The 25,711-nt window shown below is 40.2% G+C and overlaps 1 protein-coding gene across 1 annotated transcript in view; it reads right to left on the bottom strand.

The window, feature by feature from the left end:
• Nucleotides 1–25,468, bottom strand: part of LOC119524022 (phosphate-regulating neutral endopeptidase PHEX-like) — a 165,041-nt gene extending 139,573 nt beyond the window's left edge. The window contains 2 exon segments of the mRNA XM_037822706.1: nucleotides 24,599–24,700; nucleotides 25,442–25,468. Of these exon segments, the coding sequence (XP_037678634.1) occupies nucleotides 24,599–24,700; nucleotides 25,442–25,468 (129 nt within the window).
• Nucleotides 25,469–25,711: the final 243 nt, after the last annotated feature.

Below are 25,711 nucleotides of genomic sequence, written 5' to 3'. Positions count from 1 at the left end.
AGGCCTTGAGGCGCATATGCAAATCCCGAAGCAAGGCTGATCTCTCTGCCCTGTGCACCTTTCCTTAATGGCCCTGGTTGCTTTGTCTATTAGCATTTCAATAACCCATTAGATCTCTGAGGAGGGCCGTTATTTTTTTTTTTTTAAATCATTTTTGCTTTTTCTAAAACAATTAGTCTAAGAAGCTCAATACAGAAAGCTTCAAAGAATTGAAATTTGGGCACGTCAAGTCAAGAGCAGAACTAAGAGAGCTCTGAGACAAAAGGCAATAATCCACTGGCTGAGAAAATTCACTAAACAACACAACTTCCCAAGAAAAGGGGGGTGTCCGCTCACAGCCACCATCCTGGTGGACAGGAAACACTCCTGCCCATCGCCAGCCCCATAGCCCAGAGCTGCCCCAGACAACCCAGTGTGACGGAAGTGCTTCAAATAACAGGCACACACCACAAAACTGGGCGTGGACATTAGCCTTCCCTGCAACCTCAGCTGAATGTCCCAGAGCTGGGAAGGGGGAGCAGTGTGAATTAACAGAGCCCCATTCAGCCATCATTTGAGCAGACTGGGAGCCTCCCAACACAGCCCAGCAGCCCAGAACTGCCCTGGGGGGACGGCACTCACCTGTGACATAGCACAGTCATCCCTCAACAGAGGACCCGGGGTGCACAGCCTGGAAGAGGGGCCCACTTGCAAGTCTCAGGAGCCATACGCCAATACCAAAGACTTGTGGGTCAGTGGCAGAGACAAACTGTGGCAGGACTGAACTGAAGGATTAGACTATTGCAGTAGCTTTAAAACTCTAGGATCATCAGGGAGATTTGATTGTTAGGGCCACCCCCCCTCCCCGACTGCCCAGAAACACGCCCCACATACAGGGCAGGCAACACCAACTACACACGCAAGCTTGGGACACCAATTGGGCCCCACAAGACTCACTCCCCCACTCACCAAAAAGGCTAAGCAGGGGAGATCTGGCTTGTGGAGAACAGGTGGCTCGTGGACGCCACCTGCTGGTTAGTTAGAGAAAGTGTACTCCACGAAGCTGTAGATCTGATAAATTAGAGATAAGGACTTCAACTGGTCTACAAACCCTAAAAGAACCCTATCAAGTTCAGCAAATGCCACGAGGCGAAAAACAACAGAAAATAATAAAGCATATGAAAAAACCAGACGATATGGATAACCCAAGCCCAAGCACCCAAATCAAAAGACCAGAAGAGACACAGCACCTAGAGCAGCTACTCAAAGAACTAAAGATGAACAATGAGACCATAGTACGGGATATGAAGGAAATCAAGAAGACCCTAGAAGAGCATAAAGAAGACATTGCAAGACTAAATAAAAAAATGGATGATCTTATGGAAATTAAAGAAACTGTTGACCAAATTAAAAAGATTCTGGACACTCATAGTACAAGACTAGAGGAAGTTGAACAATGAATCAGTGACCTGGAAGATGACAGAATGGAAAATGAAAGCATAAAAGAAAGAATGGGGAAAAAAATTGAAAAACTCGAAATGGACCTCAGGGATATGATAGATAATGTGAAACGTCCGAATATAAGACTCATTGGTGTCCCAGAAGGGGAAGAAAAGGGTAAAGGTCTAGGAAGAGTATTCAAAGAAATTGTTGGGGAAAACTTCCCAAATCTTCTAAACAACATAAATACACAAATCATAAATGCTCAGCGAACTCCAAATAGAATAAATCCAAAAAAACCCACTCCGAGACATATACTGATCACACTGTCAAACATAGAAGAGAAGGAGCAAGTTCTGAAAGCAGCAAGAGAAAAGCAATTCACCACATACAAAGGAAACAGCATAAGACTAAGTAGTGACTACTCAGCAGCCACCATGGAGGCGAGAAGGCAGTGGCACGATATATTTAAAATTCTGAGTGAGAGGAATTTCCAGCCAAGAATACTTTATCCAGCAAAGCTCTCCTTCAAATTTGAGGGAGAGCTTAAATTTTTCACAGACAAAGAAATGCTGAGAGAATTTGCTAACAAGAGACCTGCCCTACTGGAGATACTAAAGGGAGCCCTACAGACAGAGAAACAAAGACAGGACAGAGAGACTTGGAGAAAGGTTCAGTACTAAAGAGATTCGGTATGGGTACAATAAAGGATATTAATAGAGAGAGGGAAAAATATGACAAACATAATCCAAAGGATAAGATGGCCGATTCAAGAAATGCCTTCACGGTTTTAACGTTGAATGTAAATGGATTAAACTCCCCAATTAAAAGATATAGATTCGCAGAATGGATCAAAAAAAAATGAACCATCAATATGTTGCATACAAGAGACTCATCTTAGACACAGGGACACAAAGAAACTGAAAGTGAAAGGATGGAAAAAAATATTTCATGCAAGCTACAGCCAAAAGAAAGCAGGTGTAGCAATATTAATCTCAGATAAAATAGACTTCAAATGCAGGGATGTTTTGAGAGACAAAGAAGGCCACTACAGACTAATAAAAGGGGCAATTCAGCAAGAAGAAATAACAATCGTAAATGTCTATGCACCCAATCAAGGTGCCACAAAATACATGAGAGAAACATTGGCAAAACTAAAGGAAGCAATTGATGTTTCCACAATAATTGTGGGAGACTTCAACACATCACTCTCTCCTATAGATAGATCAACCAGACAGAAGACCAATAAGGAAATTGAAAACCTAAACAATCTGATAAATGAATTAGATTTAACAGACATCTACAGGACATTACATCCCAAATCACCAGGATACACATACTTTTCTAGTGCTCACGGAACTTTCTCCAGAATAGATCATATGCTGGGACATAAAACAAGCCTCAATAAATTTAAAAAGATTGAAGTTATTCAAAGCACATTCTCTGACCACAATGGAATACAATTAGAAGTCAATAACCATCAGAGACTTAGAAAATTCACAAATACCTGGAGGTTAAACAACACACTCCTAAACAATCAGTGGGTTAAAGAAGAAATAGCAAGAGAAATTGCTAAATATATAGAGACGAATGAAAATGAGAACACAACATACCAAAACCTATGGGATGCAGCAAAAGCAGTGCTAAAGGGGAAATTTATAGCACTAAACGCATATATTAAAAAGGAAGAAAGAGCCAAAATCAAAGAACTAATGGATCAACTGAAGAAGCTAGAAAATGAACAGCAAACCAATCCTAAACCAAGTACAAGAAAAGAAATAACAAGGATTAAAGCAGAAATAAATGACATAGAGAACAAAAAAACAATAGAGAGGATAAATATCACCAAAAGTTGGTTCTTTGAGAAGATCAACAAGATTGACAAGCCCCTAGCTAGACTGACAAAATCAAAAAGAGAGAAGACCCATATAAACAAAATAATGAATGAAAAAGGTGACATAACTGCAGATCCTGAAGAAATTAAAAAAATTATAAGAGGATATTATGAACAACTGTATGGCAACAAACTGGATAATGTAGAAGAAATGGACAATTTCCTGGAAACATATGAACAACCTAGACTGACCAGAGAAGAAATAGAAGACCTCAACCAACCCATCACAAGCAAAGAGATCCAATCAGTCATCAAAAAGCTTCCCACAAATAAATGTCCAGGGCCAGATGGCTTCACAGGGGAATTCTACCAAACTTTCCAGAAAGAACTGACACCAATCTTACTCAAACTCTTTCAAAACATTGAAAAAAATGGAACACTACCTAACTCATTTTATGAATCTAACATCAATCTAATACCAAAACCAGGCAAAGATGCTACAAAAAAGGAAAACTACCGGCCAATCTCCCTAATGAATATAGATGCAAAAATCCTCAACAAAATACTTGCAAATCGAATCCAAAGACACATTAAAAATCATACACCATGACCAAGTGGGGTTCATTCCAGGCATGCAAGGATGGTTCAACATAAGAAAAACAATCAATGTATTACAACACATTAAAAACTCGAAAGGGAAAAATCAATTGATCATCTCAATAGATGCTGAAAAAGCATTTGACAAAATCCAACATCCCTTTTTGATAAAAACACTTCAAAAGGTAGGAATTGAAGGAAACTTCCTCAACATGATAAAGAGCATATATGAAAAACCCACAGCCAGCATAGTACTCAATGGTGAGAGACTGAAAGCCTTCCCTCTAAGATCAGGAACAAGACAAGGATGCCCGCTGTCACCACTGTTATTCAACATTGTGCTGGAAGTGCTAGCCAGGGCAATCCGGCAAGACAAAGAAATAAAAGGCATCCAAATTGGAAAAGAAGAAGTAAAACTGTCATTGTTTGCAGATGATATGATCTTATATCTAGAAAACCCTGAGAAATCAACGATACACCAACTAGAGCTAATAAACAAATTTAGAAAAGTAGCGGGATACAAGACTAATGCACATAAGTCAGTAATGTTTCTATATGCTAGAAATGAACAAACTGAAGAGACACTCAAGAAAAAGATACCATTTTCAATAGCAACTAAAAAAATCAAGTACCTAGGAATAAACTTAACCAAAGATGTAAAAGACCTATACAAAGAAAACTACATAACTCTACTAAAAGAAATAGAAGGGGACCTTAAAAGATGGAAAAATATTCCATGTTCATGGATAGGAAGGCTAAATGTCATTAAGATGTCAATTCTACCCAAACTCATCTACAGATTCAATGCAATCCCAATCAAAATTCCAACAACCTACTTTGCAGACTTGGAAAAGCTAGTTATCAAATTTATTTGGAAAGGGAAGATGCCTCGAATTCTAAAGACACTCTAAAAAAGAAAAACGAAGTGGGAGGACTTACACTCCCTGACTTTGAAGCTTATTATAAAGCCACAGTTGCCAAAACAGCATGGTACTGGCACAAAGATAGACATATAGATCAATGGAATCGAATTGAGAATTCAGAGATAGACCCTCAGATCTATGGCCGACTGATCTTTGATAAGGCCCCCAAAGTCACCGAACTGAGCCATAATGGTCTTTTCAACAAATGGGGCTGGGAGAGTTGGATATCCATATCCAAAAGAATGAAAGAGGACCCCTACCTCACCCCCTACACAAAAATTAACTCAAAATGGACCAAAGATCTCAATATAAAAGAAAGTACCATAAAACTCCTAGAAGATAATGTAGGAAAACATCTTCAAGACCTTGTATTAGGAGGCCACTTCCTAGACTTTACACCCAAAGCACAAGCAACAAAAGAGAAAATAGATAAATGGGAACTCCTCAAGCTTAGAAGTTTCTGCACCTCAACGGAATTTCTCAAAAAGGTAAAGAGGCAGCCAACTCAATGGGAAAAAATTTTTGGAAACCATGTATCTGACAAAAGACTGATATCTTGCATATACAAAGAAATCCTACAACTCAATGACAATAGTACAGACAGCCCAATTATAAAATGGGCAAAAGATATGAAAAGACAGTTCTCTGAAGAGGAAATACAAATGGCCAAGAAACACATGAAAAAATGTTCAGCTTCACTAGCTATTAGAGAGATGCAAATTAAGACCACAATGAGATACCATCTAACACCGGTTAGAATGGCTGCCATTAAACAAACAGGAAACTACAAATGCTGGAGGGGATGTGGAGAAATTGGAACTCTTATTCATTGTTGGTGGGACTGTATAATGGTTCAGCCACTCTGGAAGTCAGTCTGGCAGTTCCTTAGAAAACTAGATATAGAGCTACCATTCGATCCAGCGATTGCACTTCTCGGTATATACCCGGAAGGTCGGAAAGCAGTGACACGAACAGATATCTGCATGCCAATGTTCATAGCAGCATTATTCACAATTGCCAAGAGATGGAAACAACCCAAATGTCCTTCAACAGATGAGTGGATAAATAAAATGTGGTATATACACACGATGGAATACTACGCGGCAGTAAGAAGGAACGATCTGGTGAAACATATGACAACATGGATGAACCTTGAAGACATAATGCTGAGCGAAATAAGCCAGGCACAAAAAGAGAAATATTATATGCTACCACTAATGTGAACTTTGAAAATTGTAAAACAAATGGTTTATAATGTAGAATGTAGGGGAACTAGCAGTAGAGAGCAATTAAGGAAGGGGGAACAATAATCCAAGAAGAACAGATAAGCTATTTAACGTTCTGGGGATGCCCAGAAATGACTATGGTCTGTTAATTCTGATGGATGTAGTAGGAACAAGTTCACTGAAATGTTGCTATAGTATGTAACTTTCTTGGGGTAAAGTAGGAACATGTTGGAAGTTAAGCAGTTATCTTAGGTTAGTTGTCTTTTTCTTACTCCCTTGCTATGGTCTCTTTGAAATGTTCTTTTATTGTATGTTTGTTTTCTTTTTAACTTTTTTTTTCATACAGTTGATTTGAAAAAAGAAGGGAAAGTTAAAAAAAAAAAAAGAAAGAAAAAAGACAAACAAGGAAAAAAAAAAAAAGATGTAGTGCCCCCTTGAGGAGCCTGTGGAGAATGCAGGGGTATTCGCCTACCCCACCTCCATGGTTGCTAACATGACCACAGACATAGGGGACTGGTGGTTTGATGGGTTGAGCCCTCTACCATAAGTTTTACCCTTGGGAAGACGGTTGCTGCAAAGGAGAGGCTAGGCCTCCCTGTATTTGTGCCTAAGAGTCTCCTCCTGAATGCCTCTTTGTTGCTCAGATGTGGCCCTCTCTCTCTGGCTAAGCCAACTTGAAAGGTGAAATCACTGCCCTCCCCCCTACGTGGGATCAGACACCCAGGGAAGTGAATCTCCCTGGCAACGTGGAATATGACTCCCGGGGAGGAATGTAGACCCGGCATCGTGGGATGGAGAACATCTTCTTGACCAAAAGGGGGATGTGAAAGGAAATGAAATAAGCTTCAGTGGCAGAGAGATTCCAAAACGAGCCGAGAGATCACTCTGGTGGGCACTCTTACGCACACTTTAGACAACCTTTTTTAGGTTCTAAAGAATTGGGGTAGCTGGTGGTGGATACCTGAAACTATTAAACTACAACCCAGAACCCATGAATCTCGAAGACAGTTGTATAAAAATGTAGCTTATGAGGGGTGACAGTGGGATTGGGAATGCCATAAGGACCAAACTCCACTTTGTCTAGTTTATGGATGGATGTGTAGAAAAGTAAGGGAAGCAAACAAACAGACAAAGGTACCTAGTGTTCTTTTTTACTTCAATTGCTCTTTTTCACTCTAATTATTATTCTTGTTATTTTTGTGTGTGTGCTAATGAAGGTGTCAGGGATTGATTTAGGTGATGAATGTACAACTATGTAATGGTACTGTAAACAATCGAAAGTACAATTTGTTTTGTATGACTGCGTGGTATGTGAATATATCTCAATAAAATGATGATTAAAAAAATAATAATAAAAAAAATGGAATAGGAGACTGGCCAGATCATATAATTCTGTAAAATTAATGTTTTTTTAAAACTAATTTCAATTACACGTAGTAAACTGCTCACAAAATTTTTGCAAATAGAACAGCTGCTAGACCTGCTCAAATGAATACCCTAAGCCTTAACTTCCTAAATCCATTTGTCGAGACATAGCCAAGATGATAAAAATCCAAGAGCTGGAACAATCCTGTATTATATTAGGCTTTTACTTGAGCCTAAGTAAATTATATTTTTCCCTGTCCCCCACACAGAGGTGAACATCAGGGCTTGCAAACTACAGCCTGAAGGCCAAAACCAGCTCGCCACCTGTTTTTGTAAATAAAGTTTTATTGGAACACTGCCACACTCATTTGTTTTATGTAGTGTCTATGGCCGCTTTCATGCTACAATGGCAGAGTTGAATAGTTGCAACAGAGACCACGTGGCCTGCAAAGCCTGTAATATTTACTACCTGGCCATTGACAGAAAGAGTTTGCCAACTCTGCTCTTCAGAATAGGTTCCCATTTTTTCCAAAACTGATAGTAAACACAGCAAGGGGAAAATAAGGGACAAACGTTAACCTTTTCAGAAAGTTTCATCAAGACATAAACACGTGATTAAATCTGTTGAGTTTGAAAACAAAGCCAGCAAGCAAATATTAACCAGAAATTGGAAAAAATACAATGGACACATCAGTGTACTTTTGAGGGGAGGGAAAAAATGCATACAAATTATTAAAAATCATTTTCAAAAGTCACGATTCAAAGGGCTTAGAAATGCATGTGCAATACCTGGTCCCTAGCACCTAACATTCCTCAGAGCAATTTAATCAGCTACTTAATCCCCCTCCAATTGCTAAATTACTTATTTAAATAGGAGGCAAGTTGGAGATTAACTTAAGTAAACATATCCTGTTCTCTCATCTACAGTTCAATTGAGTAGGAACTGTCATCATTCTTTCCATTACAGTTTAGCTCTGCTATGAGCAATTCCTTACAGGCCTAAAAAAACTTTGGAACTGCCCCTCTCATAAGGTTGCGGTAGAGATCAAATGAGATAGCACTGGTGAATTATTAAGTTAGGGCAATGTGATGAGCTGTCATACTGTTTTTCTAATCGAGGGGGATGTTATAGAGCTGATGCCCATGAATATCGCTTGTTCCTTTGACCCTGGAGTCCTCGAGTTCAGGGCTTCTCAAAGCATGGTCCATGGACTGGCAATGCCAGGATCACTTGGGAATTTGCTGAACATGAAAATTCACGGGACCACCCCAGAACTACTGAGTAAGAATGTCTCTGGGTTGGGGCCCAGGAATCTATAAAAAAATCCCCACCGTAGGGCAGGGTTTCTCAATCTTGGCACTACTGACATTTTGGGCCAGGTCATTCTTTATGATGGGGGCCGTCCTGTGCATAATAAGATGTTTAGCAGCTTCCTGGGCCCCTACCCATTGGCTGTCAATCCTCTTCCCTAAATATTCACTCAAAAATGTCTCCAGACATTATGAAATGTCCTGGCGGGGGGGGGGGGGCAATATTGCCCTTGGTTGAGAACCACTAGTCTAGCAGATTCCCATGCATGTTCAAGTTTAAGATGCCCAGTGCTCTAGATTGTGCTGCTTGCCAAGGCTTCAGGACCCACTTCTGAGAACCCCTGACACTGTGGTACCCATTCACAGGAAGGAACTCATCCATTCCTTGGATATCCCTTAGGTATTTCACTGATAGTCACCACTCCTGTGCCACTGGAAACACCATGATCTTCCCTCCCACCAATTCTTTGAATGTGCCTGAGACACTTCCAGTTCAACCCAATTTCTGGCCAACGCCACCCAAATCACAGGATGATAGGGGCAAAATATTAATTATTAATTGGAAAATGCTTGGAAACTATAAGTCATTGTAGAAGTATACTCCAAAATCTCAGAGATGTTTAGATTAAAAGTTCTAATAACTTTTCTCCCAGTAACTTGACAAAATCTATTTTTAAGCACTTTGAAGCATCTAAAAAGTCACGTTAATACAATTACAGTTCACTGAAAAATTAGCATGCAATCCAGTTTGAAAGCTAAAATCAGTCATAGCAGGGTAATATTCCATTTAATTATAAAGATTAATTCAGCCTTCATTTATTTGTGCATGTGTTTGGTCTTTTCATTTTTCACAGAACACCCAAGATTCAAATACCATCTGGCAGAATTGCTGCACAAGTGTCAGCAGCATCTATTAGCGTTTCAGATTTCATTTCAAAGTAGAATTGATGAAAGGACAAGGGAGAAAGGAAAAAGGAAGGGGTGTGGACCATAGAGACTGAACAAAAAATGAGGTTTTTACCACTTTGATGGGGCAGTATCCCTCTCTCTCCTGTGTTCCCTGCCACATGACACCTGCACAAACTGACCCAAACAACAAGCCCTGCTGTGACAATTTACTATATATTCTGAAACAGCTATGTGAAATGTGAGCAGTATTGTGAGTAACTGTGTGAATTCTAACTACAAATTATGAAGTATGTCCACTGGGTTTTTCAAAATGCGTATCACATCTTCCTTCACATTTGGCCTTGGTCACGTAGTGATTATGATTTTCTTTATCAGAACAGCCATTCAATATTCAGCCTTTTACTGAATGACTACTAAAAGGCCAAACAAGCATTGCATACTGGGAAACATCTTTTTACTAAATTTTTATTGAGTTATAGACAAAATACACAAATATTAAATGTACAACTCAAATTTTTCAACACACACACACACACACACACACACACACACCTGTGTTACTAGCTCCAAAACAAGACTGAAACCATTTACAGCACCCCAGAAGGCCCCCTTGGGTGCTCTCCCAGTCAGTAACTCCTCCACCTCCAAGATAACCCCTATTCTGACCTCTATCTCCATAGATTAGTTTTGCCTGTTCTTGAACTTCAAAAACAAAGCATGCTCTCTTTTGTACCTGGCTTCTTTCACTCAACACTACATCTGTGAAATTCTTCTGTGTTGTTGTGTGTAGCAGGAGTTGAGATATACGGCTTAGTATATTGCATTCCTGTATTCAAGGAGTTCACAGTCAGTCACTTACAGAGAACAAGATGCAAATTAAAAAAAAAAAAAACCCTACAACAATGTAAGAATGTAGATGGAATGGGGTGGGAAGGGAAGGACCTTGCGGAAAGGTGGTCTTCAAAGAGAAGATATCATACCTAAACAGGGTCTGTGACAATAGAAATAACATTTTTAATAATGACAAAAGTAGCGCTCTTCATTGGGCCCCTGCTATGTACCAGGCACCAGGCTAATCGCTTCACATCATCGCCGGGTCTAAATTTCACCTCAACTCTACAAGGTGGGCACAGTGCTGCACCCCACTTCACAGCTGATGAAGGTGAGATCAGAGAGGGACAATAACTCACCCCAAGTAATATAGATAATGAGAGCCAAAACCAGCTCCTTACCCCGGATTAATTTAACCTTAAGCTGATTTCAAAGCCCATGTTTTCCCAATATATGCTGTCTTTTACGGAATGAAAAGTATCTTCTTATATAAATATTATTCCTTTTTACACATCCAAATGAAATGAATACAGACCACCTCGGCATCAGTAACCACATTCAACATGCCAAGACATAAATAATATTTTTAGCTGTAAGAATGACAAGACACCTGTAGATAAGGGTTTTAAATATACTTTTTTATTTTGAAATAAATTCAAAGTTATATGAACAGTTGCAAAAACAATATTAGCCCCATACACAGAATTCCATCATACCCTGAGCACCTCCCCTGATAGCTCAATCCACCAACTTTAACTTGCTGTCACATTGCTATTTCTTTCCCTCCCTCCCTCCCTATCATCCATCATCTATTGCTCTGTCATCTGAACATATGAGAGTTAGCTGCACACATCCCTGAGCATTCACTACAATTCACGTATACACTTCCCATAAACGAGAACATGCTTTCATGCAATCCCATTAAGAGCAGCTAAGAAGTACAATAGATTCAACAATGATACAAAGCTTACATTCTATATTTCCTTTTCCTTATGTCTCAACTGTGTCCCTTTGAGCCACCTGTCCTCTATCCTCCTGTCCCATCCAAGTTCATCCTTAGCATTCAATTGTCATCTAGTTAGACTGTCTTTTTTTTTCAGTTGTGAAAACATATATACAGCCTAAATCTTCCCATTCCACTCCCTCCCTAGCCTTTCATTAGTGGGATTAATCACATTTAGAATGTTGTAATGCTATCACCTTCCCACCATCCATTACTAGAAATTTCCCTTCACCTCAAACAGCAACCCTACACTCATTTCTTAACTCCCCATTGCCCCTTCCCCCATTTCTCTTACCCAAACTCTACTTTTCATCTCTATGGTTATATTCTCTGATAATTTCTTTGTGTTTACTGTGGGGCTTAAAATTAACCTCTTAAATCCATATCATCCTTGTTTTTCTTTGATACCACCTTCACTTCAATACGACACATAAACTATGTTCCTATACTTCTCCATTCCCCCACCTTTATATAGTTGTCTAAAATTACATATTTTACATTGAGTTCGAAACCACTGATTAGTCCTTAGAGTTTGTGTACTTTATATCATGTAGGAAGTAACTAGTAGAATTACAGTTTATGTAACTTCCCTCTGGCAGTTGACTGATCTAGACCACAAACAAACTCAGCCCCAAACTCCAAACTCTCTATGAGGAATGAATTCTTCCACAAAATTTACCTGTCAAAGGAAATTTTGTTCATTTAAAAACACAAAGAATGATAATATTTAAAATCAAAATGAAATTTATTTTGTAAAGTTCTCAGCCCCTCCGTCAGAATGCTTTAGCAATGCCATTTCTCCCCAGCACTGCTTCCTCCAACTTTTCCAACCCCACATCATTAGCTTTTTCCCAGGTTTCTTTCACTGTTTCTTCTCTTGGTACCAGGCTGTTTCTCTGGTTCAAATGTGAGATTCTGTCAGAAGTGGATTTGCTGTCACACCCTCAGCCTGCCTTTATTGGGGTCTGGAAAATGACAACTCAGAACACCAAGTTAAAGACAATTTCTCTCTCCTCGCCCATTTTCTACTCTCATCCTGTCCAGCCCTCAGGTTATTAATGGAACTGACATTCCCACACAACTGACTGAGCTGCACCAGGAGCCAGATAACAAGGCAGCAGCTGACAGCAGCAGACTCAACCCCAGAGATAGCAGATAAGCACACACATAGTGGCTATTAGTTTCATCTCAGGCCTAAGAGAAGGAGCAGCACAAAAAGCTCACAGAATATTCAAACATCCCTAATGGACTCTTTTCCCATGAAACTAGAGTTCATTATATCAAAACTGATTCTTTTGGTTAAACCAAATTGAACATGTATTTTTAAGTGAATTTCTAACACCCTGAATTTGGATTTGGACCAAAAAAGTATCAAAACACACATTAAACCTTCTCCACTCATCCTACAAATAAAATAGACGTTATACATGCTACTTTAAAAAGCATCACTCTACTTTTGGCACTTGTAATTTTATTCTGAGGATATCATGGCACCTCCCATCTGCTTCCAAAGGCCCACAATCAACCAGCCCCTCGTCTCAAAGTAATCCCTAATACACATGTAAAAACTAAACAGTTGTACATTATTACGTTTAAACTATTACTGCTTGCTGATATTTTAAAATGTCTACACATTTACTATTCCAAGTGTCATCTTTTAATATATCATTCTACATAGTTCAAATTAGTTCTATTCCTCAACACTACATTATTGAAAGAATATATGGCATGGTCATGCACTAGTCATACACTTATTTATATTCTTGATGATTAACATTGAGAATGCAACATTGCAGAAGATTTTAAAAACCACAGAGTATATATCACATGTATATCCATTGACATAGGCTAGTCCCCTTATTCACATCAACACTAACCCATATTTCTACAATTTTATTACAGAAATTCTGTATTTCAAGTTTTTGTCCCATGATTACAAAAAAAAAAAAACGATATCAATATATTACTCATTGGTGGAAGAACTAGTGAAGGCACTGATTTATAAATTGTTCAAAATATTTTGTGATTAAATAGAAATTAAACATTAAAGAGGACATCTTCCTGTGCCAGGGAGCAAGGATGCTGTCAAAAAAACAACTGGGATGGTGTCAAAATTCCCTAAAGGATGAGGCTCCCATTGGCCAAGATTGGGGCAATTTGAGCTTCAAAAAGAATGATGATTGCAATGAATTTAAACACTTCAAACACCTAAAATTCCCTGAGCTAAATAACAATACAGGGATGGTGTTGGGGACCAGGGGCAGGGGGGCTCGTTTGGCACTTCTGGACGTGCTAGAGCACCAATTCATTCTGAAAAATAATTAATAAAGAGAAAGAATCAGACATGCTGCCTTTTCTGTATAAACTATATCTCAGGGTAGTCAAATGGGGTGATGAGGGAAAATCCTTTTGCATAGGAAAATTCCAGTTAATAAATGCAGAAAGAATGACAGAAACTGAAAATCACCATTTGCAACCCCTAATGAAATCATGTAGCTATGCAATCGTATCAATGAACACTAAAACAATCCTAGCTGTACATTTGGATCTCCTGGGGAACTTGAAACACTTCTAATGCCTGGATCTCCTCTCCAGAGTCTGAGGTAATTGGTCTGGGGTGCAGCCTGAGCACCAAGAGTTTTTAAAAGCTCCTCAGAAGATTCTAATGTACCATCAAGAAATAAAGACCACTAAGGTGAAAGGTTGACGGAGAAGTTAAAATGGAAAGATCCAGCTGACAACACTTGTACCCACTAATCGACCTCGTCACTAGAAGTGAGACAACCTGGCATCATGTGCCTCCTGATGGGAGACAATAGGAAGCACACAGCACCCACCTATGAAGTCTTCTTGCCAAAAGAAAACTGAACCTGAATCTAATCAAACCTCTGGCTGTCATTACCAATTTTCAAGAAATATAAAGGGCCAAAGGAAAATGTTAAAAGACAACACTAGAATTTGGGCAGATAATAAAAAATATATTTACAGCCTCCCCCTCCCCAGCCCTGAGGATCTGGGGGAAGGTGCGGATGTGTTCGACATCCTCACCTGGACTGGTGTTGATGTTGTCACAAACATTGGGACTGGCGGTTTGATGTGCTGAGCCCTCGATCATGGGACATGACCTTATGAAGCTCGTTACTGCAAAGGAGAGGCTAAACTTGCATATAATTGTGCCTAAGAGTCTCCCCCTGAGTACCTCTTTGTTGCTCAGATGTGGCTCTCTCTCTCTCTAACTGAGCCATCTCGACAGGTGAACTCGCTGCCCTCCCCACTACGTGGGACCCGACTCCCAGGGTTGTAAATCTCCCTGGCAATGCAGAATATGACTCCTGGGGATGAATGTGGACCCAGCATCATGGGACTGAGAGTATCTTCTTGACCAAAAGGGGGATGCAAAATGAGACGAAATAGTTTCAGTGGCTGAGAGATTTCAAATGGAGTCGAGAGGTCACTCTGGTGGACATCCTTAAGCACTACATAGATAACACATCTTGGGTTTTAATGTATTAGAATAGCTAGAAGTAAACACCTGAAACTACCAAGCTCCAACCCAGCAGTCTGGACTCCTGGAGACAATTATATAATAATGTAGATTACAAGGGGTGACAGTGATTGTGAAGACCTTGTGGATCACATCCCCTTTATCTAGTGTATGGATGAGTAGAAAAATGAGGATAAAAACTAAAGGACAAATGGGGTGGGATGGGGGGATGATTTGGCTGTTCTTTTTTCACTTTTACTTTTTATTCTTGTTCTGGTTCTTTCTGATGTAAGGAAAATGTTCAGAGATAGATTGTGATGATGAACACATAAGTATGTTATCATACTGTGGACGGTGGATTGTATACCTTGGATGATTGTATGGTGTGTGAATGTATTTCAATAAAACTGAATTTAATTTAAAAAAAATAAAAAATAAAAAAATAAAACAAACAAACAAACAAAAAAGACAACACTAGGATATAATCAGGCAAATCCAGATTATGGGACTTCTACAAGACAAATGACCCAATTTCTCCCACCAATAAATTTCATGGATAAAAAAGCAAGGGACTGTTAAAACTTTAAAAGCCTTAAGTGATATGCCTATCTACTGCAACCTGTGGACCTTGTTTGGCTAGTGATTGAAACCTATTGTTGAAGAAACAAAAACAACAGGGGCCAATCCATCTTGTAACCCTTGGTTGGTTTGACCCTGGTGTGAATCCCACGCATCTGGACAATTATTTTTCTAACGTGGGCTGCATCTCAGCAGGAAAATAACCCCTGTCCTCACACTGATTACTCTAGCAACTCCACTGAAAGGAAGGGGCCATATAATTAAAGATAAATATCATTGGGCACATTGATTAATATTCTATGGCAGATCAGTGGCTGAGAGATTCCAAATGGAGTCGAGAGGTCACTCTGGTGGGCATTCTTATGCACTATATAGATAACACCTCTTAGGCTTTAATGTATCAGAATAGCTAGAAGTAAATACCTGAAATTACCAAACTCCAACCCAGCAGTCTGTACTCCTGAAGACAATTATATAATAATGTAGATTACAAGGGGTGACAGTGTGATTGTGAAGACCTTGTGGATCACATCCCCTTCATCTAGTGTATGGATGAGTGGAGGAATGGGGATAAAAACTAAAGGACAAATGGGGTGGGATGGGGGGATGATTTGGGTGTTTTTTTCACTTTTATTTTTTATTCTTGTTCTGGTTCTTTCTGATGTAAGGAAAATGTTCAGAGATAGATTGTGGTGATGAACGCATAAACTATGTTATCATACTGTGGACGGTGGATTGTGTATCATGGATGATTGTATGGTGTGTGAATGTATTTCAATAAAACTGAATTTAATAAAAAAAATATTCTATGGCAGAGAATTTCAGCTGCTTCTCCTTAATTTAATAGCTAATTTTATTAGCAATTAAATATTTATTAATGAATATTTCAAAGTCAGGGAGACTCTTGGAAACCACAGTTTATGTAAGTAGCAGTGCATGAAAAGTGTAATTTACCTCAAAACACATCCCCAGAACTACCCTGGAGAACATGTCTCCACCTGCCCGTTACTTTCCCTCTCACCTTCTTTTACCTTTTGCCCCAACTTCTCTCTCCATTTAGATATATTTTCTCTTTGTGCTCATTATTTTTGGGTGCTTTTATTCCTTTTTTAGTCTCTCTTCCAAAATAAGGAAACCTGAGAAGGAATCCATACCTTTTATGTACTTAATTAAAAGCTCCACTTACCAAAAAAAAAAAAAAAAAAAAAAAGCATACATTTTTTAGATAATTACTGAAAACTGCACACCGACAGGATACTAATTAATGAGGTATTATTATTAATATTGTTGGATGTATTAATGGTATTGTTAGTTTTTTTTAAGTCCTTATCAGTTGGAGACACATAATGAAACATAGTAAAATGAAGTCTGAAATTAGCTTTAAAATTCTCAAGCATAAAAACAGGTGGACGTTTGGCGTACATGAAATCAGAAGGGCAAAATATTGCTAACTGTTGAAGCTGGGTGATGAGTACATGGAGGGGGTATTATATACACTTTTGCATGTTTAAAATTTTCCATTTAAAATATTAAACAGAAGTCACAGTTAATAAAATTCTGTTTTCTACACCACTCCAATGGTAAATGTCATATAAAAAAAAACTTAAGTGACATCACCTTCTCTTTCCCAATTTTAGGAGAATGGAATGGGACATTAAATTACTTAGGGAGGAGAAAACAAGGGAACTCTTGGGGAAAAAATGAAAATGTCATTTTACTAATAATGCCTAATATATATTGAATGCTTACCCTTTGCTAGTCACTGCACATACATTACTTTCTTAATCCTCCAACTACTCAGTAAAAACAACAGTATATACCCATTTCATGGGGAGGGGGTGGGAAACTGAGGCCAAAAACACACTTCTCGCCTAAGGTCCCAGAGCTAATGTTTGGTGGCGCCACATTTCTTACTAAGGTCTGCCCAGTGGCCAAGGAAGACAGGGAAAATGCCAGGCACATGTGAGGTTCCAGGAATACAAGAGAAAAGCAACCAGCCAAAGTTCTTTCCCTTACAGGAATCACTTCAATTCAGTAATCTGTATTTTGGGGGCCGAGTTTTTCAACTATGAATACACACTATGATGCTATCTCAAAAGGTTCATGGGAAAGACAGGAAAGACCCCGCCACCAGAAATGCTAGAAGCGTTCATTTCATTATTCTTTTTCCAAGACTATAAAAGAGGAAAAGAATTTAAAAGGATGAGAAGCTAGCAGGGAAAAAGTACTATGAAATAGAAATGAGATATATTTGAAAGTTGTTAGACGTAATCAACAGAATCATCAGTACTTAGAAGTTGACTGGGAGCAAAGATTGAAATTTCTCGTTTGGGAGTCTGAATAGCTGGCCGTTCCTCCGGGAATGACATAATTTGCACTTAGGATAACACAGGATCTTAGAAAGAGTGAGAGCCCAGTGAATGTCTGTCCAGCTTAAATGAATTCCCATTGTTTTAATAGCGTAATATATTGGTAAATCAAGGAATGTCCTAAATACAGTGTAGCTAGATTACATCAACACATTGCTAAGTATCTCAAGACCTCCTTACAAGCAAAATGGAGAATCTGGATGACAGTTCCATGGAGTTTGTCCAAAGTAGAAATGGACTAAAAAAATTTATTGGTTAATGAATTGACCCACACCTAACAAAAGACCTGCCACAGAATATATTTGGAAGGAAGTCTCCAAAGCATGAGCAAATAGGATGAATCCAGTTCCATTTTGTGAGCATGCACACTAATAACCCAGAAAAATAATATCAAAAAAGGAAATTTATCAAATTACAAATGATACAGTGGTGAGAATGGTAGTTGATACTCTGAATGATGGACTTGAGATTTTTAAAGATCTTTTGAGACTCCATTCTCAGGAATTAGTACAAAATTTGGAAGGATAAGCATTGTGCAAAAGATGCTTATCATAGTAATATTTAGAGTAGCACAATCTAAATACTCAACTACAGAGAAATGTTTAAATAATCTCTTGTATAACCACTGGAAGAATATGTAATAGTAGTGAAAATGCTTTTATAAAGAATATGTAAAAATAGGGTAAATGCTTACAACATAAAAAGGAATCAAATTTATATATACAGCACTATTCAATAATGCCTTGTAAAGCCTATGTGTAAGGGAAAAATGCAAAATAATACACCAAAATGTTAGCAGTGGTTATACTTGGGTGATGGAACTAGCAATGACTTTTTTCTTCTTTCTACTTTTGAACTTAACAGATTTTCTTTAATGAACATAAATTCTTATAACAAAAATAATAAACATACAAAAGATTCAGAAATGCATATTTTTTTAAGCCAGAGCAATGAACCAAAACTAACCAAATAGCTTTTTATGAGAATAAATGTGAAGTTCTGGGAAGAGATTTTTTTTTTTTTAAATGTCAAGTTTAGGACTGGAACAACATGACTTAATAACAGCTCCTATGGGATAAAAAAGACCTAAAAATTAAATCACTGTAAATTTATTATGCGCCAACAGTGACATGGCTGAAGGAAAAAGACAGCCAGAATAAACTCTGAATCTCTTAATATAATTTGTATGCAAAATGAAGGCAGTAATAATATTCCTCTTGTGCTGTGTGAGTTAAACTATATCTAGAATATTGTGTTCAGCTTTGAACTTGAACTTTAAAAGAAGAATCTGAAAACTGGAGAGCAGCCAGCAGGATGAGGCATCAGAACTGGAGCACAGAGCGGTGGTTCTCAAACTTGAATGTGCATCAGAATCACCTGGGGGACGTAAAGCATAGATTGCTGCATCCCCTCCCAGAGTTTCTGAATCAGTAAGTCTGGGGCAGGGCCAAGAATTTGCATTTCTAGTGAGTTCTCAGGTGGTGTTGATGCTGCTGGTCCAAGGACTACCCTCTGAGAACCACTGGTATTGTGGATAAAAGCAAGGACTGAAACCAGACTTCCCGGACTAAGAGCCCAGCTTTTCCACCCACTAGCTGTGTGACCTTGAACAAGTTTCTTGCCCTCTCTGTGCTTCAGGGTCCTCAACTGTACAATTGGAATAATCATACAGATATTATGGCACTGAGGTAGTTACTATTTATAAAGCATTTAGAACAGTGCCTGGCATACAATATTTGTTAATTTAGTGTGAGAAATAACCAAGGATGTTCCATCTGAAATAGAAAAACATTTTAAACATCTTCAAATATGGGAAGAGCTTTTATGTGGAAGACTTATTCTGGTAATTCCAGATGTAGGGGACAAGGGATGGAAGTGACCAAGAAAGACTGTTTGGATCTGTATCAAGAAGGGTTTTTGAGCAATGATGGAAGAGGCAGCCCAGTTGGGTTCAGAGTGCCCAGGACTCAGGGCATTCACCTATGAGTGATGGTAAAAAGGGGATTCTTGTAAGGGGTAAGACATAGTAATAATCACATCACACACATTAGCTATTTCTGTGAACACGGCCTTGTTAGAAAGAAGTATTCACCCATAATCACCTAGAGCAGTGGTCCTCAATGTGTGTGCCCCAGACTTAACAGTATCAGCAGCACCTGAGATCTTTTCAGGGATGCAGATTCTTGGGCCCCAGCCCAGATCTCCTACAGCAGAAATCTGGGAGTGGGGGCGGGCAAGCTGTGTGTCATCAAGCCTTCTGGGTGATGCTGATGCACACTCAAGCGTGAGAACTAATGACTTACTGCTTTGCCCCAAACAACACATATGCGAGGCTCTAGAACACAAACATTCAATTAGATTCAACACCCTCCGTAAGGTATCAGGTATAAGATGCCTTTGCTAAATGTATGCATCAAATTCCTACTTATGCCAAATATTTGCTTTGTGTTTAAAATATGTATCACAAAGGTAATGCTGGATTTGTTCAAAACTAGACAAGGATTTGAATGCAAGGAGTTGACGTGGGAGGTGAAAGAAACACTGGTGGGGAAATGGGGAAGGGAGAGGAGAAGGGCAGGCCTTCAACCAAGGGTTCCCTATGAAGCCAGCCATCACTGTGAGCTTAATCCCGCCGGGCAAGCTCCAGCAGCCTAGGCAGAACACACACTTCAGGGCTATCCCACCATAGGGAAGAGAGAGCCAGGGCATATATGTACCAACTCCCATCAGTCACTGGGTGAGTGCTGCCCAAGGAGGGTGTGCTAATTCCCCCAGAGTTTTGGGCCCCTCTATATGAAGGGAAAGCAGGCTCCAGGGACAAGAGAAAGCTCTTGGGTAAAACGGAAGTGGAAGTCAGACTGGTGTGTGCACGGCATCATCTTGTGGGCTTGTGAAAACACAGCTTGTGGGACTCCACTGCCAGAGTTCAGTGAGTCTGGTGTGGGGCCTGAAAATGTAATCTCCAATAAATTCCCAGATGCTTGTCTGGGAACCACACCTTTATAACCGCTGGGCTAGGGAATGTGGGCAGGGCGCGGCCGCCGTCTGTTCTGACTGTATACCTGGGGGAATGCCCTAGGACTGGGCAGAGCTTAGACACAGCCAAGGAGGTGAACTACACTTCTGGTTTGCCCTCTGCAAGAAAACTCTTCCCACCTCACTCAAACCCTGTGTCTGGGAGTCGCATGCCTGTGAAATTGGGACCATTCGGCAGACTTCTCTGCACCTGCTTTGGCCAAGGTTAAGGCCACTCACAGCATCCTTAGGACCCTAACCCTTTTGAACTTCATCCTGCTATTCTTCTCTGGGTGTGGCCTGACAAGGATGGGACTCAGGGGCATACATCACAAACAAACAAATATTTCAGAAAGGACCCAGCTCTTGGCTACTTAATCAAATCCAGCTCAGGATCAGGCGAACTCAGGAAGCTGCTGTTCCTGATCTGCCACAGAGCCCCCCAGAAGCCCTGCTCCAGCCACCAGGGCAGCCAAAGGCAGTGCCTCCTCCCTCTCCTGCAGGCCTCAGAATCATTACATAATGACCTTGAGATCCTCCTGCTCTGGAAAAGGCAAACCCTCCAAAACACACCCCCAAGATAATTCTTTTGTCACCTTATACTCACTCACCAGTCCTTATAACTGGAAAAATCACAGGCCTCCTGTCCTTCGCTGCTTGTTCACAATAAGAGCACATGCTTGTAGGGAACACATAATCCTAAACAAAAATTGGTGCTTATTTCATAATATGAAATTTCCAGTTGAAACACACACCATCAGTTTCACAATACAAAACCACCCTTGACTTAAGAGACGAGCAGGAAAAGGCAGGGAGAAAGAGAACAAGATTCAGCCTTCACAAGAGAGAGGAATCCTCGTTTATCTTTTACAGTGACCATCCCTGGTGAATAGCACGACAAAACCACATCCACATGCCTCCATTCTGAGACTGGGGTCACTGTCACAAAAGCCACAGGATTAGGCCTCAGCCCACTGCAGGTATCTGAAGCCCTCCCCATTCAGGAGGTCCACCACTATGGAATGCTGAGGTCACCACCTCTTAGGAGGCACTGTCATTATCTGCAGTCCAGATCTTCTGGTAAAGAAAAGAAAACCTTTTCCCCTCTCAAATCAGAACATTTTTCCAGCATTCCCAAGGGGTTGCCAAGTGACTCAGCATTGGCCCAGTGTGGGCACTATTACTGATGAGAAATCTTCCGCCTGGATGATACACTGCATACAACACATGCCCAAAGAACAGTGCCAAGTCATACCAGGAAAAGCAGGCAAATTCTTCACCTCCACTTTGAATGCAGGCAAATCCTTCCTTAATGCAGGGGCTACTTGGTATCAGAAAGACAAAGCCCTAAGATAGTCAGAGATTTCCAGCTAAGATTCAAGGACTTATAAGGCAGAGGCTCTCCTTTCTTGTTGACTATTAAAAGGCAATCAAATCGAGGACAGCAGAGAAAAAGGGCAAGAAAAAAAATTTTTTTTTCAAAAACAACCCAGAGCAGAAAGCTGCAGAAAAGCCTTCTGCTCCCTACATGTTGTCTTTGTGAGTACCATGAGCTCCACCCAGAGGCCATTTCAAGAACTGCATGTTCACTTAATTTTGAACCATTCTCCATCTTTTGGGGTCCAGAGCAGGACCCAGCTTAGAGAGCCACTGGAAATTCTTAAACAACATCCTTCTTTCTTGCGCTTTCATTAAAGGAAGTGCTCTGAACTCTGAAATACAGGATACACTTGAGGGACCTGGTAAGATAGGAGGACAATTGCCTTTGATATAAGCAGCCATCAAGGAACTAGTTGAGTTCCTGGCAGGTTGGACTCACCACAAAGAAAAGCAGAGAGTTCAATGAGTACTTGAGAAGAACAAGTGTCGGCTCTCAGTGAAATAAAATATAAGACTGGAGAGCAACTCGGGGCGGGGGGGAAACAGGAGCACAGCTAATATTAGAAGGCCTGAGAAAAGTCCTCCTCCTTCAAGAAAGATCCAAGGACCGCTTACCTAGAAGGCCCAGCTGGAAAGCACCGAATCCCTTATGTAACTCAGCAGATCTCTCTGAGGCAATCACGATCCATACTTATCAAAGAAAAGACTGCAGTTTCCAGAACAATCCTCTGGCATCCATTCATTCATCACATACACACCGCTCACCACTCCACCCACTCCCTACACTGTGGCCCTGTATTAATTCATGCATGCATGCCTTCGGTCCACTTGGGGTCAGGCTAGGATCAAGAGCCCCTAACACACTGAGCTATCAACTGCCCCAGTTCAAGACACATTCTGTCCCAGATACCACCAGCTAGCTTGGCGAATAAATGAAGCCTTCAAAAAAACAACAATACGTTGGTGCCAGAAGTTTCATCTACCATTTGCAGTTTCCCATCACAGCCAGTGTCCTCCTGCCTTTCATTAGCATGTGCCTTAGATGAGTTAAGACAGCTTTGACAGATTTTCAAGGGAGGAAATAGCAAACTCTTACCCCTTGTCTTCCTCCAGCTCCCCTCCCACCCAAGTTCTTTCTTCACTACAAACACTGAACAGCCTTCTCATGTCTACTGACAAAAAATATAAACGGCAATGTTTATACTTCTTGGGGGTATTAAAGCTCTAGAAAATATCCTTGCTAATCACTCTGCACGTTCTCATTTCAACAAGGTTAAGCATTCCCAGGATGTTGCTTCTTTGTTTCTTCACCAGGAAGCAAAAATATTTGGGCTCAATACAGAATAAAAGGTAGGACTCTAAGTAGCATTCCTAGCGCTTGCCTAGTGATAAGAATCACCAGGGAGACCGGCTCAACTCATAAATGTTCAGACTCTACCCTTGATCCACCAAATCAGGCCAGACCAGGGAGGGACCCAGAAAGCTATATAGTGGCCAGGTGCCTGCTGTCTTCACGGAAATTGAGAAAACGCTACCCTAAAAAGAGAAATACTCCTAATTTTGAAGTCTCCTGGCTGCAGAGCTAATCAGTTAAGAGTATAGCTGGTGTGGCCTATGCACCTGAGCCCCAGCTCCATCAGAATACCTAGAATTCAAGATGGGCCCCATTCTTTATTTGTATATATCATGTCTGCTAATGCTTTGCTCACTACTCCCTCATCTTGTTGCATAGTATCAGAAACTTTCACAAGGCCCACCAAGTGTCCATTTCTATTCGGACACATTTTTGTATATTCACACAAGGGTCTACCACTGTTCTATAGTTTACCAGCTTGCTATTTGGGACATTTTTGCAAAATGATAGGTTAGAAAGTAGATCTGTTTGGTTACAGGAAAGGATCTGCCTGAGGACACTTGCACGCATCATGCACAGAGTAGGAGGACACACGGCAAATATGGGTTTTTCTTCTTTATGTCTTGAGGGCTCTTCTGCCAGCTGCTCCCCATGGCTCCCCACTGCTCTGCATTCTGCCATATCCAATGATGGTTTATGGCAAAATTCACTGGGTAGTAAGCCATGAGGCTCTTAAAGACAGCAATTAGGAGAAAAGGAAAGGCTGAATTACAAGGTGTTGGAAAATGCAATTAAAAAAAGAAAAGGTCAGATCGTATTTTCTCTTACCTCCTGGTAGTGAAATCTATGTATTCATCCAAATACAGACACCTGACTAACGCCAGGGTCATTGGGAATCAACAGCTCAGTCAATACAAAAATCAACCACACAGTCAATGTCAGGCAGGAAAATCTGTTAAACTGAAAGTCATTATTTTTTTCGTCAAACAGAACCCTTACCTTTTCTTTGGCTGTCTTTTTGGTCCCTGCATCCATCCAATCATTTTCTTTCTCCAGCATGTCAATAAAGGCCCAGCGAACACCCTTGATCAATTCTTCCATCTATAAGAAAATATCCAAAAACAGGCAGGGTCAATGCCAAAAAGCTTCGGAGAAGGTTTTCTGGGCCAAAATCAACGTGCACAAAAACATAGTTCACTGCTGATCGCGGTGGGAAAGAGGTTCCTTTCAGCTTGACTCCGTGCTCTGGCAAGATTTCCACCCCCCCACCACGAAAATGAGTTTTTTTCCCATGGCTAGAAGACGACTAACCATTTATTTTCATGAGAATGATGTGATGGCCCAGTTGTAAAAGAATTATACAGGGAAAGGAATTCACCATAGATCATCACCAATAACTTATCAGTGGTTTCTAAATCAGTCCATCTTCATCAAGGTGGCAACGGAATTCAATAGTTTAAAAAGGGCTTGAGAGAGACAAGCAAAGGCATGGACTATGTGTTTCTGACTGTGTATTGCAGAAGAAAGTGAATGGACAATTGAAAGAGATACTGTTAACAGAGATACAGGCAGGTAGAGCCAACCCCCCAAGGGAAACTTCCCCAACATAAATCAGACTTCAATCAAGACCCCAGTTCATTCCAAATTTAGTGCCAGGGGTTAAACCAGATGTTTGGCTGTTCACTTATCATCTTCCTACTCTCCTCTCTACTCCCTTGCAGCTTAGAAAACTCTTAGGTTACTTTGAAGCTAAAATGGTTGGCCCCAAAGGGGGACTGCTACAGAAAGGATATCTTCTGGAAGACTTGGTCCAGAGTGTTAAAGCAGTGAGACTGCACCCACGCTGATGACCTGGCTTTTGGGGGGCATGAGGAAAAGATGTGCTGACACAACTTCTGAGGCCCCCAGGGAGCGATTTGAGGAAGTCCTGCCTGTTTATGGGCACAAACTCCTTGAAATGCCATTTTCCTGAAGAGATGCTTCTGGTTTCTTGATGGGACAAACAAGAAAGACTAAATACTGGGTTTTACACCAGAATTAAAATTTTTATTTGGGATTATGGTGTTCTAAGTCACTGTTTATCATTACTTCTAGAAGGAAAGACGTTTAAAT

The sequence above is a fragment of the Choloepus didactylus genome, chromosome Y (genome assembly GCF_015220235.1).
Source record: "Choloepus didactylus isolate mChoDid1 chromosome Y, mChoDid1.pri, whole genome shotgun sequence".
NCBI lineage: Eukaryota > Metazoa > Chordata > Mammalia > Pilosa > Megalonychidae > Choloepus > Choloepus didactylus.
The sequence above is the reverse complement of the archived record's forward strand: the minus strand, read 5'-3'. Positions and strand labels throughout refer to the sequence as shown.